General features: G+C 41.4%; 1 protein-coding gene and 2 long non-coding RNA genes across 5 annotated transcripts in view; 2 read left to right on the forward strand and 1 right to left on the reverse strand.

Annotated features, from left to right (window-relative positions):
* LOC131913116 (uncharacterized) overlaps nucleotides 1-19,359 on the forward strand; it is a 69,541-nt gene that overhangs the window by 11,994 nt on the left and 38,188 nt on the right. For all 3 annotated transcript variants that reach the window (XR_009379818.1, XR_009379816.1, XR_009379817.1), the window contains one exon: nucleotides 8,010-9,736. This is a non-coding gene — a long non-coding RNA (uncharacterized LOC131913116). The remainder of the gene's footprint in view (nucleotides 1-8,009; nucleotides 9,737-19,359) is intronic.
* Nucleotides 9,478-15,843, reverse strand: Lrat (lecithin retinol acyltransferase). Its single transcript, XM_059265534.1, is given in 3 exon segments — nucleotides 9,478-10,045; nucleotides 14,724-15,181; nucleotides 15,184-15,843. Coding segments are annotated over 3 exon segments (693 nt in total). The 5' UTR covers nucleotides 15,263-15,843; the 3' UTR covers nucleotides 9,478-9,889.
* Nucleotides 15,892-17,051, forward strand: LOC131913117 (uncharacterized). Its single transcript, XR_009379819.1, has 2 exons — nucleotides 15,892-16,167; nucleotides 16,602-17,051. It is a non-coding gene; the product is annotated as an uncharacterized LOC131913117 (long non-coding RNA).

A 19,359-nucleotide genomic window follows, 5' to 3' on the forward strand; every position in this document is an offset into this window, starting at 1 on the left:
TTTGATTTCTGTAATGCCAGGGAAGAAATGAAAGAGACTTAACTCAAGGTATTTAAATGGCAACTTGAGTTCAGAGTCTCACACAGCATGATTCCCCAATCCCTCTGACCCAATAAAAATGGATTCAGAAAATATATCCTTTTTACAGAAACAATGATCTCTTTCTGTTTCTAACTGTGAGACTTTAGATGACACAGACATCCCAACTCAGGTTTATCCTTTATCTCCTGAGGCACATTTCCCCTAAAATAACCTATATTAGCCCCTATGCACAATACGACCATTTCCCAAGTACTGCCTTATAACTTAATATCCCTCAAATGTATTTTTGTGCCTTTTCCAGAAAGCTTATTCTCAGGCAACTGAGCCAGTTATTTTATGAGTTACTAGCCAATGTAAGACCTTCAGAGTAGATTAGACAGTGAGAGGAAAGGAGAAAACAGAACATTAATGCACACATGTTCACATGTGACCTGGTTATAGCTATAATGGTTGCTGTTTTCTGTTTGGACTCTGAATGAAACACTTGGCCCTCTTCCTTACCTGATCAAAGTCATCCATTCATGTAGCCCCATCATCTCCAATGCCAATAACTTATTTCCAGTCTTTATCATTTGTCTTCTACACTCTTCATTTAATATTTAATTATATATGTCCTATAAAAGACAAATACTTTTTGGCCTGTATATCTTCTCAGTCTCAGCCAATCTATCCTCAAAACTATTAAAGGATGACAAGCAGATATTACCTTCCCATTTTAAACTAAGGCTGACACCATCTTCAAAGGAGGATCCATTGTAGGTCATTTTAGACAGTTCATGGCTTCTTGGAGCACATGGTAATGTGATTTGGCAGATCAAGATTATAACACTAGTACCTAGAATTAACAAAATGGTGTTGTGTAAAGGTGGCTGTTGGAATACAGGTTCAATAGCAAGCTGAGCAGGAAGAAGCAAACATTCCCTGTGTCTTAGTTACTGTTCTATAGCTGTGAAGAGACACCATGATGAGGACAACTCTTACAAAAGAAAGCACTTGACTGGGGGCTTACTTATAGTTTCAGAGAGTCAGTCGATTATTATCATGGTGGGGAGCATAACAGCACATAGGCAGGCATGACACTGGAGCAGTCGCTGAGAGCGACATCCTGGTCTACAGACACTAGGTCTGGCCTAGGCTTTTTAAACCTCAGAGCCCATCCCCAGAGCCACACCTCCTCCAACATGAACACACTTACTCCAACAAGGTCAAAACCTACAATCCTTCCCAAATAGTTCATCAATTGAGGACCAAGTATGCAAATATATGGGCCTGTGGGGTCATTTTCATTCAAACCATCATACCCTGCATTGATTCCTATACACCCCACTTCCCCATGTATCCTTAAATAAACTTTTACCCATAATGCTTGCATTTCTCTTCCTTACAACCTAGCCAAATTGCTTATTCCTAATACTCACCTGAGACAGTGTGAAGGTTTACACAGTGCTTTCTAAATGACTTTAGACTCCTCTGGGACAGAGCCCTCTGTGACAATGCCTCTTGCTTGTAATATCATTGTGTCAGAGTTTTTCCCAAAATAGTTCCTTTGGAAAGGATGGGCACTTCCTTCTCTTCTCTTTTTTCTTCTTTCTTTCTCTTTCTTTTTTCCTTTTATTGAAAATAGATTTTTTTCTCACATAGTATAATCTGATTATGGTTTTCCCCTCCCAGTTCCTCCTCACCTCCCTTCCCATCTGCATCCTTCCTGTTTCTCATTAGAAAGCAAACAGCCTTCTAAAGGACAATAAGAAAATAAAATGTGATAAGATAAAACAAAAACAAAGACATCAGATTTGGATGAAACAAACCAACAGAAGGAAATGAGCCCTAGAGAAAGCACAAGAGTCAGAGAGCCACTCATTCACATACCCAGGAATCCCATAAAAACACTAAACTGAACACCATAATTTATATACACATAGTACCTGGTACAGACCTTTGCAGGCCCTGTGCATGCTGCCACAGTCTCTGTGATTTCATGTGTGCTTTGATCAAGTTGGTTTCGAGGACCTTGTTTTCTTGGTGTGCTCCATCTCCTCTAGCTCTTATTCTGCCTTCACTTCCACAGGGTTCTCTGAGCCTTGAGGGGAGATATTTGATTGAGACATCCCATTCAGGGTTGAGTCTTCCTAGGCTATCTAGTTTCAGTTTCTTGATCACCTAAGCAGTCTTGGGTATGGGCACCATCTTGTGGACTGGGCCTTAAAGAAATCAGATACTGGTTGGTTACTCCCACAAGCTTTATGCCACCATTACACTCACATATCTTGCAGGCAAGATAGTTTGTGGCTAGATTTGTGTTTCCATTTCTCTTTTGATGGCATGCAGATTCCTGTACCAGAACATAGTGATGAAGGCTCTATATAGGCACCAGCTTGATTTCTCCACGTTCAGTGACTTGGGTAGGTATTGTCTTAAGCTATGGGATCTTGCTGTGAGTTTTCTGAGAGCAACGGATAGTCTTGGCAACAGCTTGAATTGTTTGGGGATTCCCATGGGACCCCTTTAGCCAACAAACTCAATCAGATTTAACCCAATCCTAGGCCTAGAAGCTTCATTTGGCTACAAGTGATGGCCCGTTGGGCCTCTGTCTCCCCCATTATTTGGCTATTTCATTTAGATTGCCTTCATATATGCGTATATTTTAGGAAGCTTCTACTGTATTAGGTTTCCATACTACCCCTGAAATGGTTCTTTATTTTAACTTTCTCTCCCTATATTTCCTCTCTAGTCCCCCTCTTTCTTTCCTCTCCCCACTTGACCCTCCTGTTCCAGACCCCCATCCACTTATAACTATTCTGTTTCCCTTTCCTAATGAGATCTGTCTGTCCCCAACCCCTGCATTCCTTACTCTATACCCAACTTCTGTGGTTCTATGAATTGTAGCTTGGTTGTCATTGACTTAACAGCTAATATCCACATATAAGTGAATATATACTCTATTTGTCCTTCTCAATCTGGAATACATCACCCAGGATGTTTTTTTTTCTAGTTCCATCAATTTATCTATAAATTTCATTCTTTTTAACAGAAGAATAATACTCTAATGTATAAATGTACTACCTTTTCTTATCCATTCTTTTGTTGAGGGACATCTAGTCTGTTTCCAATTTCAGGCTATTGTAAATAAAGCAACAATGAATATGGTTGAGCAAGTGTCTCTGTGACAGGATGAAGCATCCTTTGGATATACGGTATGGCTGGATCTTGAGGTAGATAGATTCCTATCCTCCTACTGATTTCTATAGTGGCTGTACAAGTTTGCACTTCTACAAGCAATGTACAGGGGTTTACCTTGTTCCACATCCTTGCCAGCATGAGCTGTCACTTATTGATCTTAGCCATTCTGACAGGGAACATCTCTTAAACTACAACTTAAACACACACACACACACACACACACACACACACAAAAAAAAAAAAAAAAAAAAACCATTATTCTGATGGTTTGGACTCCACTGTGTTAAGTGCTCTCACATGGCTTTGTGACTTTATGCTTACTGTGCCCTGTGCATAGAATGACCTAGAAAGGGAGATCTTTTGACCTCAATATTGATAGTGTTATACAGATCTCCTTCTGACTTCCCCTTGGACTTCTATCCTTGTGTTCCTTGTTGAATGGATTCAGATGAGACATAGAGCACATTAGAGAAGATAGATAATGTTAACTATAGAGCAAAAAATGAGCGTAGGCAATGACCGAACCCTCTCACAGATTGAGGGTGGCTGGCAGCCACAGACCATCTTTTAGACCTGCATGTGTAGGTAGGCATTATACAGTTTTCTAAAGGCTCTGCAATATTTTCCTGTCCATATCATTGACAGGCCCATTAAAATTAATTCTTTTGTCCTTTTTAATTAACTCTTAGGAGAGTGACAGTATTAGTCTTTGTTCTTTATCAGGGCCAGAGAAATAACTTAGATCCCAAACTTTTAAACAAAAGCATATAACAGAGTAGATTTTTTTTAATTAAAGAAAAAAAGTCTATAAAATAGCCATGTTTTACTAGGAGAAAGTAGACTTCCCTTGGCGCTTCAACAAAGCCTTGCTGCATCCACATTTCTTTCTTTTAAATGGTGTTTCAAATCCTGTCAAAAGGTACTTGTAGTACTTTCGCTTTTCTTGAAATTAATATGGTACTAGAGACACCAGAAGTTGGGGTCTAAAACTCTTTATGAGAGAGAGGTCAATTCTCAGTGAGTTGCAGGACTTCTAATTTTTATTTTCTTAAGATTTAAGTTTTTATGTGTGTGAGTGTCTGCATGTATGATGTGCACCACATGCATGCCTGGTGCCAAAGGAGGTCAGAAGAAGATGTTGATTCTCCTGGAACTGGAAATGTCAGCAGTTGTGAGTTTCTGTGTTGATGTTGGGAACAGTATCCAGGTCCTCTGCAAGACCAACAGGTACTCTTGACTGCTGAGACATCTCTGCACTTCCTAGCCTTCCAGTTTTTAACTAGATACCTAACAATATTGTTACCCATATTGACCTCAAACATGACCCTATTTCCCCCTTTCAGAATTGTGGAACGAATAATAATAATAATAAAGTAAAGGACAGCTTTATTCTTTGAGAAAATGAGAACTGAGAAATAAACTTGGAGTCAACTTCTCTGCCATGGGGGTTGGAAGATTATAGGGTGAGAGGAGAGGAAAATGTAGACTAATAAAGAAGGGAGGGGTAATGTCTTTCTGGGAATGTGGATATTTTCTAGGAGCATGGCCACTACCTCCTTGGTAGCTGTGTTACTACTAGAGTGTGTCATGTAGTGTATAAATAGGAGGTTATAATGAAGTTCGATGTGGGGTGTAGATGACTCTGACAGAGTTTGTAGACCTATGAAGAGAGACTTCCAGCCTATAAGCCTGCTGTCCTCAAAGATAGCACAGACTAGAGCAGGGCAGACATTCAGATAGGCCACCTAGTCAGTACTCTGAGTAACTATATTCTTTAATATCCTCCTTCCCTGGCACTCAAGAGGCAGAAAAAAAAGTTAGCGTTTTAAAACTTGTTTTCATGCCATTCTTTCTCATCAGACCCAAAAGCAATAGGACTAAGATTCTAATTGTATCCTTGACTAAGTGTGTTTTAAGACTGGCATTTGCCGCCACCACACACACACACACACACACACACACACACACACACACACACCCTTCAGATCTCATTCTGATCTCACTCACCAACAGAGTACAGCTGCAGGTTACTTTGATAGCATTAAAAATCTGGTTGCATAGCTCCAATAAGTTGTTGTTGTTAATTTTGTCAGGAGGATGAAGAATTTGCTGTTTAGTCCCTCATAATTAAGGTAGGCATAAAAATGTGGGTAACAAAGATCATATCAGTCTACAGGCAGATCCACATAAACTTCATTTCGACTACATGAAGCTACATTCAATAAACGATAAATTAGCTTATTCTTGAGGCTACTGAGTTCAAAAATATTTGCTGTCTACTCTTAGGTATTTAAAATTGAAAGACAAGAAAATGATATATGTAGAATTGATTTTATTCAAAATACTTGTATATCAATGTAAAATTAGTTTAACTAAAAACCCCAGCTAAATATAAAATGAAGACTCTGCTCATATGCTTCTTATCTATAACAAAGACTTCGCCATTATAGTAATTACATGTTCCCGGAGAGCAGCTTCTGGTCTTGGACATGAACAATATGAAATAGAAAATGGGAAAGTAAGAAGTAGGTTCTGACAAAAATTAAAACAACCAATCCATATGTGCTTGCTTGTCATTAAAAAGGAGCATGCCTAGCAGAGCAAATATCAGGAGTATCCAATATATACACAGTAGTCAAGTTAATTTATTTTGCAGGAATCAGTTCTTTCTCAGGAAAAGCAAGGACACATGATAACACTAACACTCGATCAAGAGTTTTTATTGGCCAAGTCTAAGGGTGTGGCTCAAGTTCATAGGCACTTCTTTGACACATTTGCTTTCTAGCCTTGCAATTACAGACCCTTATTTGAACTCAGGTCCTCAGGTTTTACAGAAGGTACACTTCCCCACAGAGCCATCTCACCATCTAGACCAGTGGTTCTCAGCCTGTGGGTCACAACCCTTTGGGGGGTCAAGTGACTCTTTCACAGGGGTCACATATCAGATATTTTCAGTACAATTCATAACAGTAGCAAAATTACAGTTGTGAAGTAACAACGAATATAATTTTATGGTCACCACAACATGAGGATCTATATTAAAGAGTCACAGAATTAGGAAGGTTAAGAACCTCTGCTCTATGCCCTTATTTGACAGAACAAAAAACCTTAGCTAAACCTCTCAGGTCTCCTTATCCCACCCTCACCTTCTTCTTTATTCTTGGAAATGACCTTTCTATACTCCAGTTCTCCACTGCCTGTTCATAAAGTCCAAACTTCTTGGTCTACAAATGATTTATACTATCTCAGCATTGCTTTCCACATGTCTAGTCAGCACCCTTGCTCTGCTAGGCCCTAGCACGTGCGTTCACCTGACATAGAATACCTCACAGCTGTGCATGGTGCATGTTGTAGGCTGTTTCCATGCATTCCCCGTGCTGTTCCCATTTTTGTGTGCAATGTCCTGTCCAAAATCTGTCTCATTCTTCAAGTCTCAGTACCTGCTGTCTGATTTTGGTTTCAGCAGCTACAATTATTCCCTTCTCTCTGTGTACCTTCAGTTAGCTCTGTGCAGATACCAATCACTGAAACTCCAGGGCAGCTATGACTGTTGGGCCGTGTATTTTAGCCCATATCCCATGTCTTTTCATTCCATACACAGCCTACTCCCTGACACTTGCGTTAACTCATCTTAAATCCAGTAAGTCCATTTGGCCTTCATTTGTGCAAAGAAAAAAACAAGAAGTGAAAAAGCTCATCAACTATGACTTGGCTATCACTGTATAAGATAGAATAGAAATATTATGATATGAGGAACTTGGATCATAATGATGAGCCTTGACTGATGAAGTCTAGAGAAATTCTTGACCTGCCTGCCTTGGGTTAGGAAAGAAATGATTGGCTCAAGATTTCTTCCCTAACTGACATTTTTCTACCTTGTTAGCTAACTAATCAAACTGAAGCAATAAAAGAGATACCTGCTTACCTACAAGTTCAGCAGTTCCCCTGCTGAGGAATATTTACCAAATGGAACCTTTCTTCCCTCCTCTCTCTTGCCAAGGTCAGTTGAATGATGTCAATGTAACAAAATAACCTCACAGTCTTTCAGCTTCCTGCTTGTTATTGCCTTCTTCAAGTAAATGCCTGACTCTTGAGGCAGAATTATTTGCTCTTCTCTATATTCCCACCACACTATATATAGGCTTTTATAGCTGGCTAAAAAGTGGTATTAGGCCAGGAGTTGTGGAGCGCATCTTTAATCCCAGCACTTGGGAAGCAGAGACCTGAAGGGCTATATGAGTGAATGGAGGCAAATCTGGTCTACTAAGATCCTGTCTCAAAAAAAGAAAAAATATTAAAATAGAACATGAAATTGCAGCACTTGAATGCTTAGCACAAAGTGAGCATCCAATGAATTGAATGTCTTGGTCTAATGATATGAAGAGAGGCAAGATTACTTAGGTTAATCCCAGCTCCAAGAGAACTTAGGTAGTATGGAAAGAGGAATCACTGTCTATGAACACAGATTTAATGTCAAATAGTATTTTCTACAATACTTGTCTGAAAAAAGGTTCATAAGGAGTTCACTTAAGTACTTCCAGATGAGGGGAAATGGCACTAACACAATGGCTGTCAGCATGCATAGATGCTTAAGGTAGTTTAAGTGGTGGAACAGGCCCATAGAACACCTGTATTCTTTGATTTTGCCATTTAATGTTTTAGTAGTATAAAACTTGTAAGTAATCTGAATATTAAACAAAGTTTAATCGTCATTATACCCCAACTGAATTTGTTGTAGGAAAACTCAGGGTAATAAAGCCTCAGTTAAACTAAGTTCTACTCTTCAGTCTTGTTCCAGGTGGATCACTGACTAAAACAATTCCTCCTTTCTACCATAAGAATCACCATTTTTGATTCCTTTGTTGTTTCAAGATTGGGTCTCATGTAACCTGGATTGGCCCAGAATTCCCTGTGTAGTGCATGCTGGTTTTGAGCCCCACTGTGTGATGCAAGCAAGTCTTAAACCCCCCTGTGTAGCAGGCTGATCTTGAACTCCAATCTTCCTGCCTCCACATCCCAAGCATTGGGATTAAAGACATGTGCCACCATGCTTGGTTATTTTGTGATTCCTTTTTTTAAGCTATATTTTTAATTTATGTGTGTGGGTGCTTTGCCTATGTGTGTGCTTACCATGTGTGTGCTATGCTCATGGAGGCCAGAAGAGAGTGTTGTATCTTCAGGACTTGGAGTTACAGATTGTGAGCCACCAGGGGTTGCTGGCAACTGAACCCTGGTCCTCTGCAAGAGCAGCAATAGCTCTTAAGTGCTGAGTCATCTCTTCAGTGCCTGTTTTGTAACTCTTGACATTTAACAGACAAGTATTGTCCTGTAGCCCATACAGGCCTGGAGCTCTCCATCTGCTGCTTCAGCCTTCTACATGCAGGTATTTAGGCATGTACCACCTCTGATAAAACAGTTCCAAAACCTGAAATGCAACTCCAACTTGTGGTGTCATTTTTAGTGAATTTACCGAAGTCTTGAAGGCATGTTTTTAACACTGCTCTGATCCAGTGGATTCAGTGAGATCACCTTCCATGCTTGGCACTGTTAATTTTGTCAGATTAATTTCCTTTGGCTCTATCTATATAGGCTATATATATACTGACTGCTGTGATACACCTCTAATAAGCTCATAAACTACACTTACAGTACTTATACTTACACTGACAGTCAAACAAATCAGGTTTTGTGAAAAAGGACATTAGTACATTTAGCTTTAAAAAAAAAAAAAACAAACTAACCAGTGACATATATACAGGTTTAAGGGCAGAGGAAAAAACACTGGACTTGATTTTATGTTCACCTTTGTAGATCCTCATTAATAATCATACTAGTATAATAAAGTAACCAGAAATACAGTTTACCTATCAATCTATGTGTGTGCAGATATTTGTGTATTTATTTAGTATGTACACCATTGGTGTATTTATTTAGTATGTATGTACACCAAATACTGGAATTGCTTCAATCCTATATCCATTTACCTTTTTAAAGTAGTCATACAGGCATATGAAAAAAAAGAAGAAAAACACAGTATCAGACTATTCAGAAGCGAATATAAATAGCTACTGTCACTGTTTCTGCAGAAGAAAACATTTCTGTGCTTTTGCCAGTTACTTTCAGTAAGTTCTGTCAACACTGATCTCAGAACATAAAAATAATATTCTCAACTGACTTGAAATTATATTATTACATGAAGAAAGGCAGAATGTGAGACATGGTTTCTTCTTGGCTAATTGAACATTTTCATCTAAATGAGGGAAAATGTTTCCTTTAATACCAGTCATTCAATAAGCAGAATACAGTTACAGTAAAGTTAGTGATCTCAGTTGATAACAGCATAATGATTACAGGAGGAAACGAATAACCCAAATATTCTCCTGTGAATGTCACCTCAGGAGCTGCTTCTCTGGGGCTGCTGAGTCCTGACAGGCTGCTGTGCTTCTAAGGGCTCATGGTGCTCTGCAGCAGCACTGCCTGAGAGGACACGGAAAGGCTCTGCTCGGCTTACATGGTAAGCACTGTGTATGATTCTTAATCACTTTTGTTTATCTAGAACACAGTGTTGAATGCCACGTTTTCTCAACAAGCTTCTAATGTTTTGTGTTCTATAAATATAAACATAGTCCCACACAAACTCCATACACATTCACATGGGGATTGGAAGCTAGTCAGACATCATCCACAAGCAGAATGGGATACAGATTGCAGGAAAGGTCATATATGATGCCAGGCCCATGTAGCCAATGGACACTAGTCCCAAGACAGCTGAAGCAAGAGAACTCCTCTGATCACGAATGATTATCTTCACAGTCTCATAAAACTGGAAAACAAAAGTTAAGAATGTTAGCAACATGGCTGTAAGGAAACACCCCGTAGACTAACTAGTCTTCCAGGAATACTTTATGTTCCCAGGGATTTATGAGATAATATACAGTGTTACAGAAAACTGTAGAATGTGCCACATAGAAGTCACACAGCATTAAAGGTTAAAGACAACATTAAACTAATACTAATTAGCATATTCTAAAACTAACCTAAGAAAGGAGTTTCTAACCTTGAGTTAAAAAATAATTAGGAAATTCTTCTACTTCAGTACCCTAACATTTGATGATACCAGTTATATCCCTTAAAGTCTAAAGAGAAATCCTGTCTCAAAAACAAAAAGACATTTACCCAGTCTAGACTCCAGACTTCCTTCTTCATGGGAATACCAGGGTAGCCCGGAAGATAAAGAAAATGAAGTCTTTCATATGAAGGAATAGTTGGTGTTCTTCTATGTACTACATCAATGTAGTTATTCCAGTGATTGTCATCACTGCTCTATTTCTTGACAGCGATCTCTGTCCCATTGTCATTGCTAGAATTTAACAGCTGTCATTGTCATGTGAGTTTTGCTGTCCACACCAGACTCAGGATCCTTTTCAAGAGTATGGCATTGTATATGAGATGAGGTCTTACTGTATTGCTCAAGTTGACCCAGAACTCCAGGGCTTAATGGAATATCCTGGAGCTGGGAAGGTTTCAAAAATTTTTACTTTTTAATGTTTATTTTTATTATTTTTAATTATATGTATGTGTGTATCTGTGTGTGGGCATGTGCACATGAGTGCAGGTACCCGTGGAGTCTAGAAGCATCAGAAATACATCTGTTCCCGGAGCTAGAGTTACAGGCAGTTGTGGGTGTTGAGAACCAAACTTTAGTCCTTTGTAAGAGTGTAAGTATGAACTCTTAACTGCTGAACCATCTCTCCAGCCTTGTTTTTATGTTCTTTTTTTCCTTGATTTGAGACAAACTTTCACCATGTTATCCCTGGTTGCCTGGGACTTCCTATGTAAAAGAGTCAGGCCTTGAACTATAGGGATCCTCCTGCCTCTGCCTCTAGAGTGCTGAGGTCAAAGGTGTGCACCACTGTGCTTGACATAATTTCTAAGTTATTAATGAATACAATAAGCAGTTTAATACAGTCAAGGACCTCAAGGACCAACCACAGATATGGCAGTAGTCCTGTAGGATTCCAGCCTTAGCAGAGGATGATGGATGACCTTGAAGTTCTGATCTTCTGATCCTTCTATTTCTACCTCCCACAGGCATGCCTCACCACACCCAGTCACCCAATTTATACAGTTCTGAGGACCAAACCTAGCGTTTCCTGCATTCTAGGCAATTACCTAACTCAGTTATATTTCCAGTCTTAGAAATTTTGCCGTTTTAGAGATGCTTCCTGGCCTGATGGCCAAATGGACAGAGAATAGGGGGAGAGAAAATGGGGAGGGAAAAAAGAGAAGGAAAGTGAGGGAAAGGAGGAAAGAAGGAAGGAAAGGAAGGAGGGAGGAAGGGAGAGACAGACACACAGACACACAGAGTCGGAGACAGATGCATGTGCATCCACACAAACCACACACATTCCTGTGTGTAATAGAGGCAAGTTTTAGAGGGTCTTGGGAGGGCCTACCCCTTTCTGAGGAGACACTAGCAAGTTAATGGGTACTGAGGAGAGTTGATATTTCACTGATTAGTTACCCATACTCCAGTAAATAACACCCACCCATGCTCATACAAACAACCCTAACTATTGTGGTGGTTTGAATAAGAATGTCCCTCATTGGCTCATATATTTGAATGCCTAGTTGTCAGGGAGTGGCACTACATGACAAAGAATAGGAGGCATGGCCTTGTTGGAGGAAGTGTGTCACTGAGGGTGGGCTTTGAGGTTTTGAAAGCCCAAGCCAGACCCAGTGACTCTCTCTTCCTTATGCCTTCAGATCTGTATGTAGAACTCTCAGCTACTTCTCCAGCAACATGTCTGCCTGTGTGTCACCATGCTCTCCACCACAATAATAACAAACTAACCTCTAAAACTGTAAGCAACCTGCTGTGGTCATGGTATCTCTTCCCATCACCAGAACACTGACCAAGACACTAACTAAATTCCGTGAGTCACACACATTAAAAAGTCAAGAAAGTAGGAGGGGACTTGTGAAGTAGACATGGGTTAGCTGGGAGGGGGTGGATAATAGAGGAGGTGTGTGGTCAAAATGCATTGTACACATGTATGACATTGTCAATAAATTTTTTTAAAAAAGCATTCTCGCAAAGACTTAAAAGCTCTCTTTTAGAGCATTTGAAACTTACTTATTAGGGAGGGTGTGTGTGTGTATTCAAGAGGACAACTTTGGAAGTTGGTTTCCTTCTCCCACTGTGGATTCAGACATGAGGTTTGAGCAGGGATCCTCTATACCCACTGACTCCTCAGTGCCCTGCTAGTGTACACTGTTAGCATCAAGAAGTGTTCACCTGAGGGAAGGTGTTGGAAAAGTTTTTATCACTGAAGTTTGAGAAGAGGTGGCTTTGCCATGCTGATGTAAGATACAATAGCTGTGAAGATGAAAACATCATCAATCAGACCCAGAAGCAAATAACAGATTGTTTCTAGAAAGTGGAAACCATGAAGCTGGAGAGATGGCTCAGCCTTTAACACATGCTGCCCTTGCAGAGGTCCCAAACTCCTCCAGCAGTGACTGGGTAGCTTACAACTACCTGTTAACTCCATCTCCCAGGATCTCGAGTCTTTGGCCTCCAAGGAAACTTGAACTTGTGCACATATGCACACACACACACACACACACACACACACACGTAATTAAAATCATTAAAGGCCGGGCGGTGGTGGCACACGCCTTTAATCCCAGCACTCGGGAGGCAGAGCCAGGCGGATCTCTGTCTGTGAGTTCGAGGCCAGCCTGGGCTACCAAGTGAGTTCCAGGAAAGGCACAAAGCTAAACAGAGAAACCCTGTCTCGAAAACCTCCCCCCCCCCAAAAAAAAATCATGAAAGTAAAAATCTTCTTTAAAATTTGAAGTATTAAAATTTGAAGTAGAAATCATAAATTTCCCTTTTATAAAGAAGAAATAGTAGAAGAGGAGGAGAAATTGTTGTTCTTAGAATTATAAATTTGGGGTGAGAATTTTTCCCTCCTGCAGGAATCTAGTCTGGGGCTGGACTGTTTGTTAGGCCATTCAAGGAAAACACAGAAACTCAGTTTCACTGGAGGCCCTACAGCTCCATGAATTAAAACATTTCTCCTCTGTTGTGAAACATACCAACATTCCCCCAAATTAGAAACTACCCAACTAGTTCTCTTTGTGATTAATATTTTATTGCTGGTACAAAGCACTTATACCTCCTTTTTTGTAGAAATATGTAACAGTTCTACATGTATGCTATGAAAGGGTAACTCAGTTTGAATAGGAAAACTTTTTCCTTACAGTAATGATTGGCTTCTTAACTAAATCCGACATGTCTCCTTTGGTACACTTTTGGAGTCAGTGCTTGTGAATGTGGGGAAGTTCACTTCTAAACAGGCCTGGACTAGAGGAGAGAGTCTTTAATCATTGCACAGTATTCTAATTGTATTTTAATTTACCACAGAAAATGATTCCTAAAATAAGTATTCTGGTTCAATTAAAAATCGAAAAGAAGTTTAAAATACCAATATAAAAGCAAATAGCTTTGTTCTCTGCTGTGTCAAAAATTACTTAAAATACAGATCAATTTAATCTAGACTGTAGAGTGTGATGACTTGTTCTTTTGGTCCAAAAAAGCATCTAAACGTGAAAAATAATGCCAAAGTTTATTGTGTGATTGCCCAGGATTCCATAAAGAAAAGCAAATATTAATACTCCCTTAATAATTATAGTCAAGGCTGAGAAGGATTCAATTGCTAATAAATGTGCAGAATTAAAAACTAAGTATCATTTGTGAGTTGAGTGGTTTCTTTGGGAAATAATCTATTTCCCCTTTGGGTTTCTAGCGTATTTAACAATCAATTTCTAATACTTGTATGGTGTTTTTTTTCCCCCACAGTACCCATAAAATTACCTTCCAATTTGTAGGGATGCTGAAAATGAATTGTTTTAATTAATCTCTGGGAGATTTAAAATCCAGTCTATCTTTGGAGCTAATAGCTAGGAGATGCTTAACAATGAATGAAGACCTGAAGTGGAGTTAAAGTGACCTAAGAAGAAGTCACAACACCAAGGAAAAAAATTCTCTGAGTCAAACACAGAAATAAAGGATGTCTACCAGGAATGTCCTCCTACCAGGAATTTTGAGCCTAGTAAGCGTCTAACAAGAGGAGAAAACTGGACACCTACCTGCCAATTGCACCTCAGTCTTTCAGCCCCTACCCCCGATCACTTGAACTATCTCTTGTGTGCAGACCAAGATGACTTGTGCAGTAGTGACAGGCTGCACCTCGGAATCACTGAAGCATTCCGTGTGGCCACACCCTTTTACTTCACATTTTGAGATATCCTTTCTGCAAGGCACACTGTGATTTGTTTACCAGATCTCTCCTAGAAACACCAGACCTTTCCTTAATCTAGAATTCCTAAAAATGGTGTGGTTGGGGAGATGTCCAAAAAGATCTCGGATCCAGCTGCTCCCCTTACCCTCCCCCCCCCATCCCCACCCCACCCCCCCTGCAAGTCTCTCCTACCTTCTCAGCCTGTGGACTGATCGGAGTGCCATATCTGCAGTGGGTCACAAAGTGTTCGCAGTTGTTCCACAGTAGGCTATAGGGGGTGAGCCCCAACTGCTGCTCAGCCCTGCGTGCCACCTCCTCATTAAGCAATGACTTCTTTTTGAGAGTCTCATCTAGGTGATTGACGAGGATGTCTGCTCCGTAGGCAAAGTCCTCTACTGTGTCCACACGGATGCTGGCCACCTTGCAAATGACTCCCGGGATAAGACGCTTGTTGGAGACCACCTTCTGAGTACGTCCCTTGTCGTTGGTCAGGGCCAACAGGATGTCGGGCATTAGATGGGCGACACGGTTGTCCCCGAGGTAGATCCCATAGTGGGTAAAATGGGTCCGTGACACTTCCAGCACATCGCCCCGGAGAAAAGAGCTAATTTCATAGGGACGATTCCTTTCTGTGTCTCCTCCGGAGTGCATACGCTAAAGAGCTTGAAGTTGGAGATGAGGAGCAGCTTCTCCAGGAGGAGTGACACCGCTTCCAACATTGGGTTCTTCATCCTGCGGGGACCAGAGTTTTGCGCTGGCCGCAGGGCTGTGCAAGGTGAGCTCGCCGGACAGCGGCGCTGCAGCGCTGCTCACCTGCGGACCAACACTGCGGGGGACTGCCTAGGGCCCGGAGAGCAAGACAGCAGAGGATCTAGAGCCTGGCTCAGCCACCCCGTGCTGGGGGTCGAGAAGGGGAGGAACTAGTGTCCGGCAGCCAGCAGCCCTGGGGACAGTGGTACCGGCTCTTGAGGAGCAGGAGAAGTAGCGAAGTAGCGCGCCTGGGGGCGGTACTCCCAGTGTGCTCTCTCTGCCGCTCTTATAGAAGTGCAGAGGGCGGGACGAATGCGGTCACAGGCCAGAGAATAGGGATTGGGCGCAGGCGTTCTGCACCCTGACTCTTCCCCTCGAGGACTCTGCTCACTCGAGACCTTTAAACAGCCCACGTAAAAGAAAGGCCAGAGGTGTGGTCGCGCGAAAGTTTCTGCACCTATCGCAAATAGAGCTCCTTTCTGATGAGAAGTGACGCCGGTACGGTTTCTAGGTGAGAACAGCTCTAAAGGGTATTGGTACCGCAGTCCTTGGCTTACTAAAGAATTAGTAATCTCCAAAGAGCCTGCGCCGCGAATGCCTGCGGGCTCCACCAAAATTGATCTCTGTCGTTTTAGACACACAGAGTCCAGGTGCACTCAGGGGCACGCGGAGAAGTGGAATTGCTCGCTGTGCGTCCAGTCCCCCAGCGCGAAAGATCGGAACCCTACAGTTCAGGACGCTCCAAGGCTCCAGCGCTCCTTGAGCGCGCGCCTTCCAACGGTCATCAAGAAACCCCAACGTCTTCTAGCAAAACAAGAGTTATGCCAAGTTTCCTTGATGTCAGGGTCCCAGTTTCGTGTCACTCATCCAACTGTTATGGCCTTAGGTAAAGCGCTGCCGCGCTTAGGGAGACTAAGGAAAGCTCAAGGCTGGACACAGCAGGGCAGTTCTAGCCAGTGCGCTTGCTGCAGAGCCCTGGCGCAGTAGAGGGTGGTGGGGGAGCTGCCAAGGGAGGCAGCAGCTGGGGCGCTGGCTCTGCTGGGCTGAGTTCTGGGTGCCCAGGCCCGCCTGGAGTTCTGTATTATGTATTATGTAAATGATTAAATTCCGAGGACAAAGGCCACAAGGGCAAGCCACCCTAGCGCCACAGGGCTAAGAAGGCTAAGTTCTGGGCTAAGGCTGCAATCTCCTTTTCCCATGAAGGGACCTGGACCAGGCTGAGGCCTGAGGCCACCTCTCTATGGAGGACGGGGCCTTTGCTCCCAACCTGTCTGCTATCAGCGATCCGTCCCTGTCGCTGAACTTTTGTTCATTCCACAGATGATTGTAAATCTCACTACAGTACACTTCCCACCCCCAAGGAGAAAAGTACCTCAAACGAATCAGGAGAGGAAAGTGGGAAAGAGGAGGTAGGCATGATCTTCTATCAATCCATCTGCAATCATCTTCCCTTACTGCCTACCTGTTATATGCCATGCGCTGTGCCCTGCTTGGAGGTTCAACAAAATCAACCTGTACTTATCTCCCACACCACCTCTCATTGTACTTCCTTTTTGCATTTGTCTAAGGCCAACGGTGCTCTTTTGACGAGTTGTTTGTACTGAGATAGTGAGAAAGGCCTAGGTGAGTTATGGAGTAACAGGAAGCCACCTTAGTTCCATCCAAAGAGCCCATGGTAGGAGACAACCAGCTCCAGAAGGTTTTCCTTTGATCTCCACATGGGTGCTCTGGCACTTGCATGCACACACAATAATAAAAACGTGAAATAGACTATTTTCAAGAATTTTTTTTGGTGAAAAAGAAACAGGATCAAATAGAAGTTTTTGTTGTTTTGTTTAAATGGAGATTCTCTGAGGGGTATGAGAGCATTAAAAGAAGTAAATAAAGGGGAGAGGAAAAGCACATAGTAAAGAAGAACTTAACTGCTCAGCATGGTGACTGGTGCCTTCAATCCCAACTTTCAGGAGACAGGCAGGCAGATCTCTGTGGGTTAGAGGCCAGCATGATCTACATTGTGACATTCAGGCCAGCCAGGGCTACACATTGAGGCCCTGTCTTAGAAAACGAAAAAGAAAGAAAATCAGCATGACATATATTGGTGGGAAGCAATGGGTTCAAAACCATAGACAGAGAGCATCAGGGCAAAGTGCAGGGCTTTGCTTCCCTGCCAGAAACAGACGAAGGAGAACAAAGTACAAGGCCTTTGGAAGGAAGGCCAAAGAACTTGGAGCTAGAGGTGTAGTTTATATGAGTACATGTGTGAGGATCTGGGCTCTACCTCCAGTACTAAAGAAACAAAAGATACCCACCCACCGCCTGTCTTGTCCTGTAGATTCTGGAGAAGCTACACAAACCTACCAGGTGGTGTTGTCATCCACCAGGCTGCAGAGGCCTGATGTCTGCTGTAGCCAGGGGACTCAAGGAAACTGTTGTGGTGAAGACAGGGACAACAGCATGCTGTTTGCTCACATTGCAGTGTTAACAGGAAAGTGAGCCCTGTGAGAGCTGCCTTCGGGGAACTTAACTTGTGCCTTGTCCACATCTATTAGAAGAGCCTTTATGTCTCTTCATTGTTGACAAGCATGCCACTCTTACTAATACCAGTCTTTCGGATTAAATGAGGTATATGATGAGGAGGTGCTGATGGAGGAGTCACATTAATGATAGAAATTACGGGAAAATTGGACTCTTCAAGTAACTTATCAAAATGTACTTATTTATTTAGAGACAAGGTACAGTCAGAAGGTTTCTCTGGTCCCACCCTGTCCCACAGCTACTCAGACCCAAGTAAACACCCAGGAGGAGCTTATATTATTTACAACTTCTCAGCCATTAGCTCAGGCTTATTACTAACTATCTCTTACACTTAAATTAACCCATAATCCTTATCTATATTTAGCCATGTGGCTTGGTACCTTTTCTCAGTTCTGCCTTGACATCTTGCTTCCTCTGTGTCTGGCTGGTGACTCCTGACTCAGTCCTTCCTCTTCCCAGAATTCTCCTCATCTGCTCTAGCTACTGGCCAATCAGCATTTTATTAAACCAGTGTACAAGAACATTATTCCACAGTAACAAGATTTCATGTGTCGCCCTGGCATTGAACCACAGAGATCTGCCTGCTTCTGACACTCAAATGCTGGCATTAAAGTCATATGCCACCATACCCAGCAAAATTTTAAACAAAATTTTATTATATAAAATTGTTCTGATGTAGCTATTATGCTACTTAATAATAGAATAAAATAATTATAATTTAAAGTAGATTTCTATGTATCTCTGAAGCCTATGTATTATTAAAAGTTGAGCAGCTAATTCATAAATCATCTTAAGAGACAAAATAAATTATAACAAATTTTACCAACTAAAGGACTACTAAAGTCTTTACCTTCAAGGAAACCTACAGTCAGCCTCAGGTTGGAGCATTAGATATAAATAACTAGATACTATTTTTCTATTATATAGAAAATAGTTTTTTTCATACAATATATTATGATTAGTGTCCTCTTCCCCAACTCATCCAAATTCCTCCCCAACTACTCTCCTACTCATATCTACACCCCTTCTATCTCTCTTAGAAAACAAATAGGCATCTAAAGAATAACAATAGATAAAATAAGATAAAACAAAAATAAATTGCAATGGAGGAAAAACAGAAGAAAAAGAGCTAAATAAAAAAGCACATGAAAGACATATAAATGTAGACACATGCACATTCACACACACAGGAATCCCATAAAAACATAAACACATATTTACTCAAAAGACCTGTAAGGTTAAAAAAAATGCCCCAACAAACCATTATGAGACTTCAGTTCCTCCGGAAGTGCCATCGCATTTGTTTTGAAGTGCCATTGCATTTGTTTTGTGTTGGCCATCTACTGCTGGGCATGGGCCATTGCTAATTTGGATCTTCTTTCACTGCCTTTTAGTTAGTTGGCTAAGGGTTTGTTAATCTTACCGATTTTCCTAAGAACAAATTCTTTGTTCTCTTGATTATTTGTAATTTGGTCTGTTTCTGTTTTATTGATTTCAACCCTGAGTTTGATTATTTATAGCCAACTTCTCCTTTTGGAAGTTA

Source organism: Peromyscus eremicus, chromosome 6, assembly GCF_949786415.1.
Source record: "Peromyscus eremicus chromosome 6, PerEre_H2_v1, whole genome shotgun sequence".
Lineage (NCBI taxonomy): Eukaryota > Metazoa > Chordata > Mammalia > Rodentia > Cricetidae > Peromyscus > Peromyscus eremicus.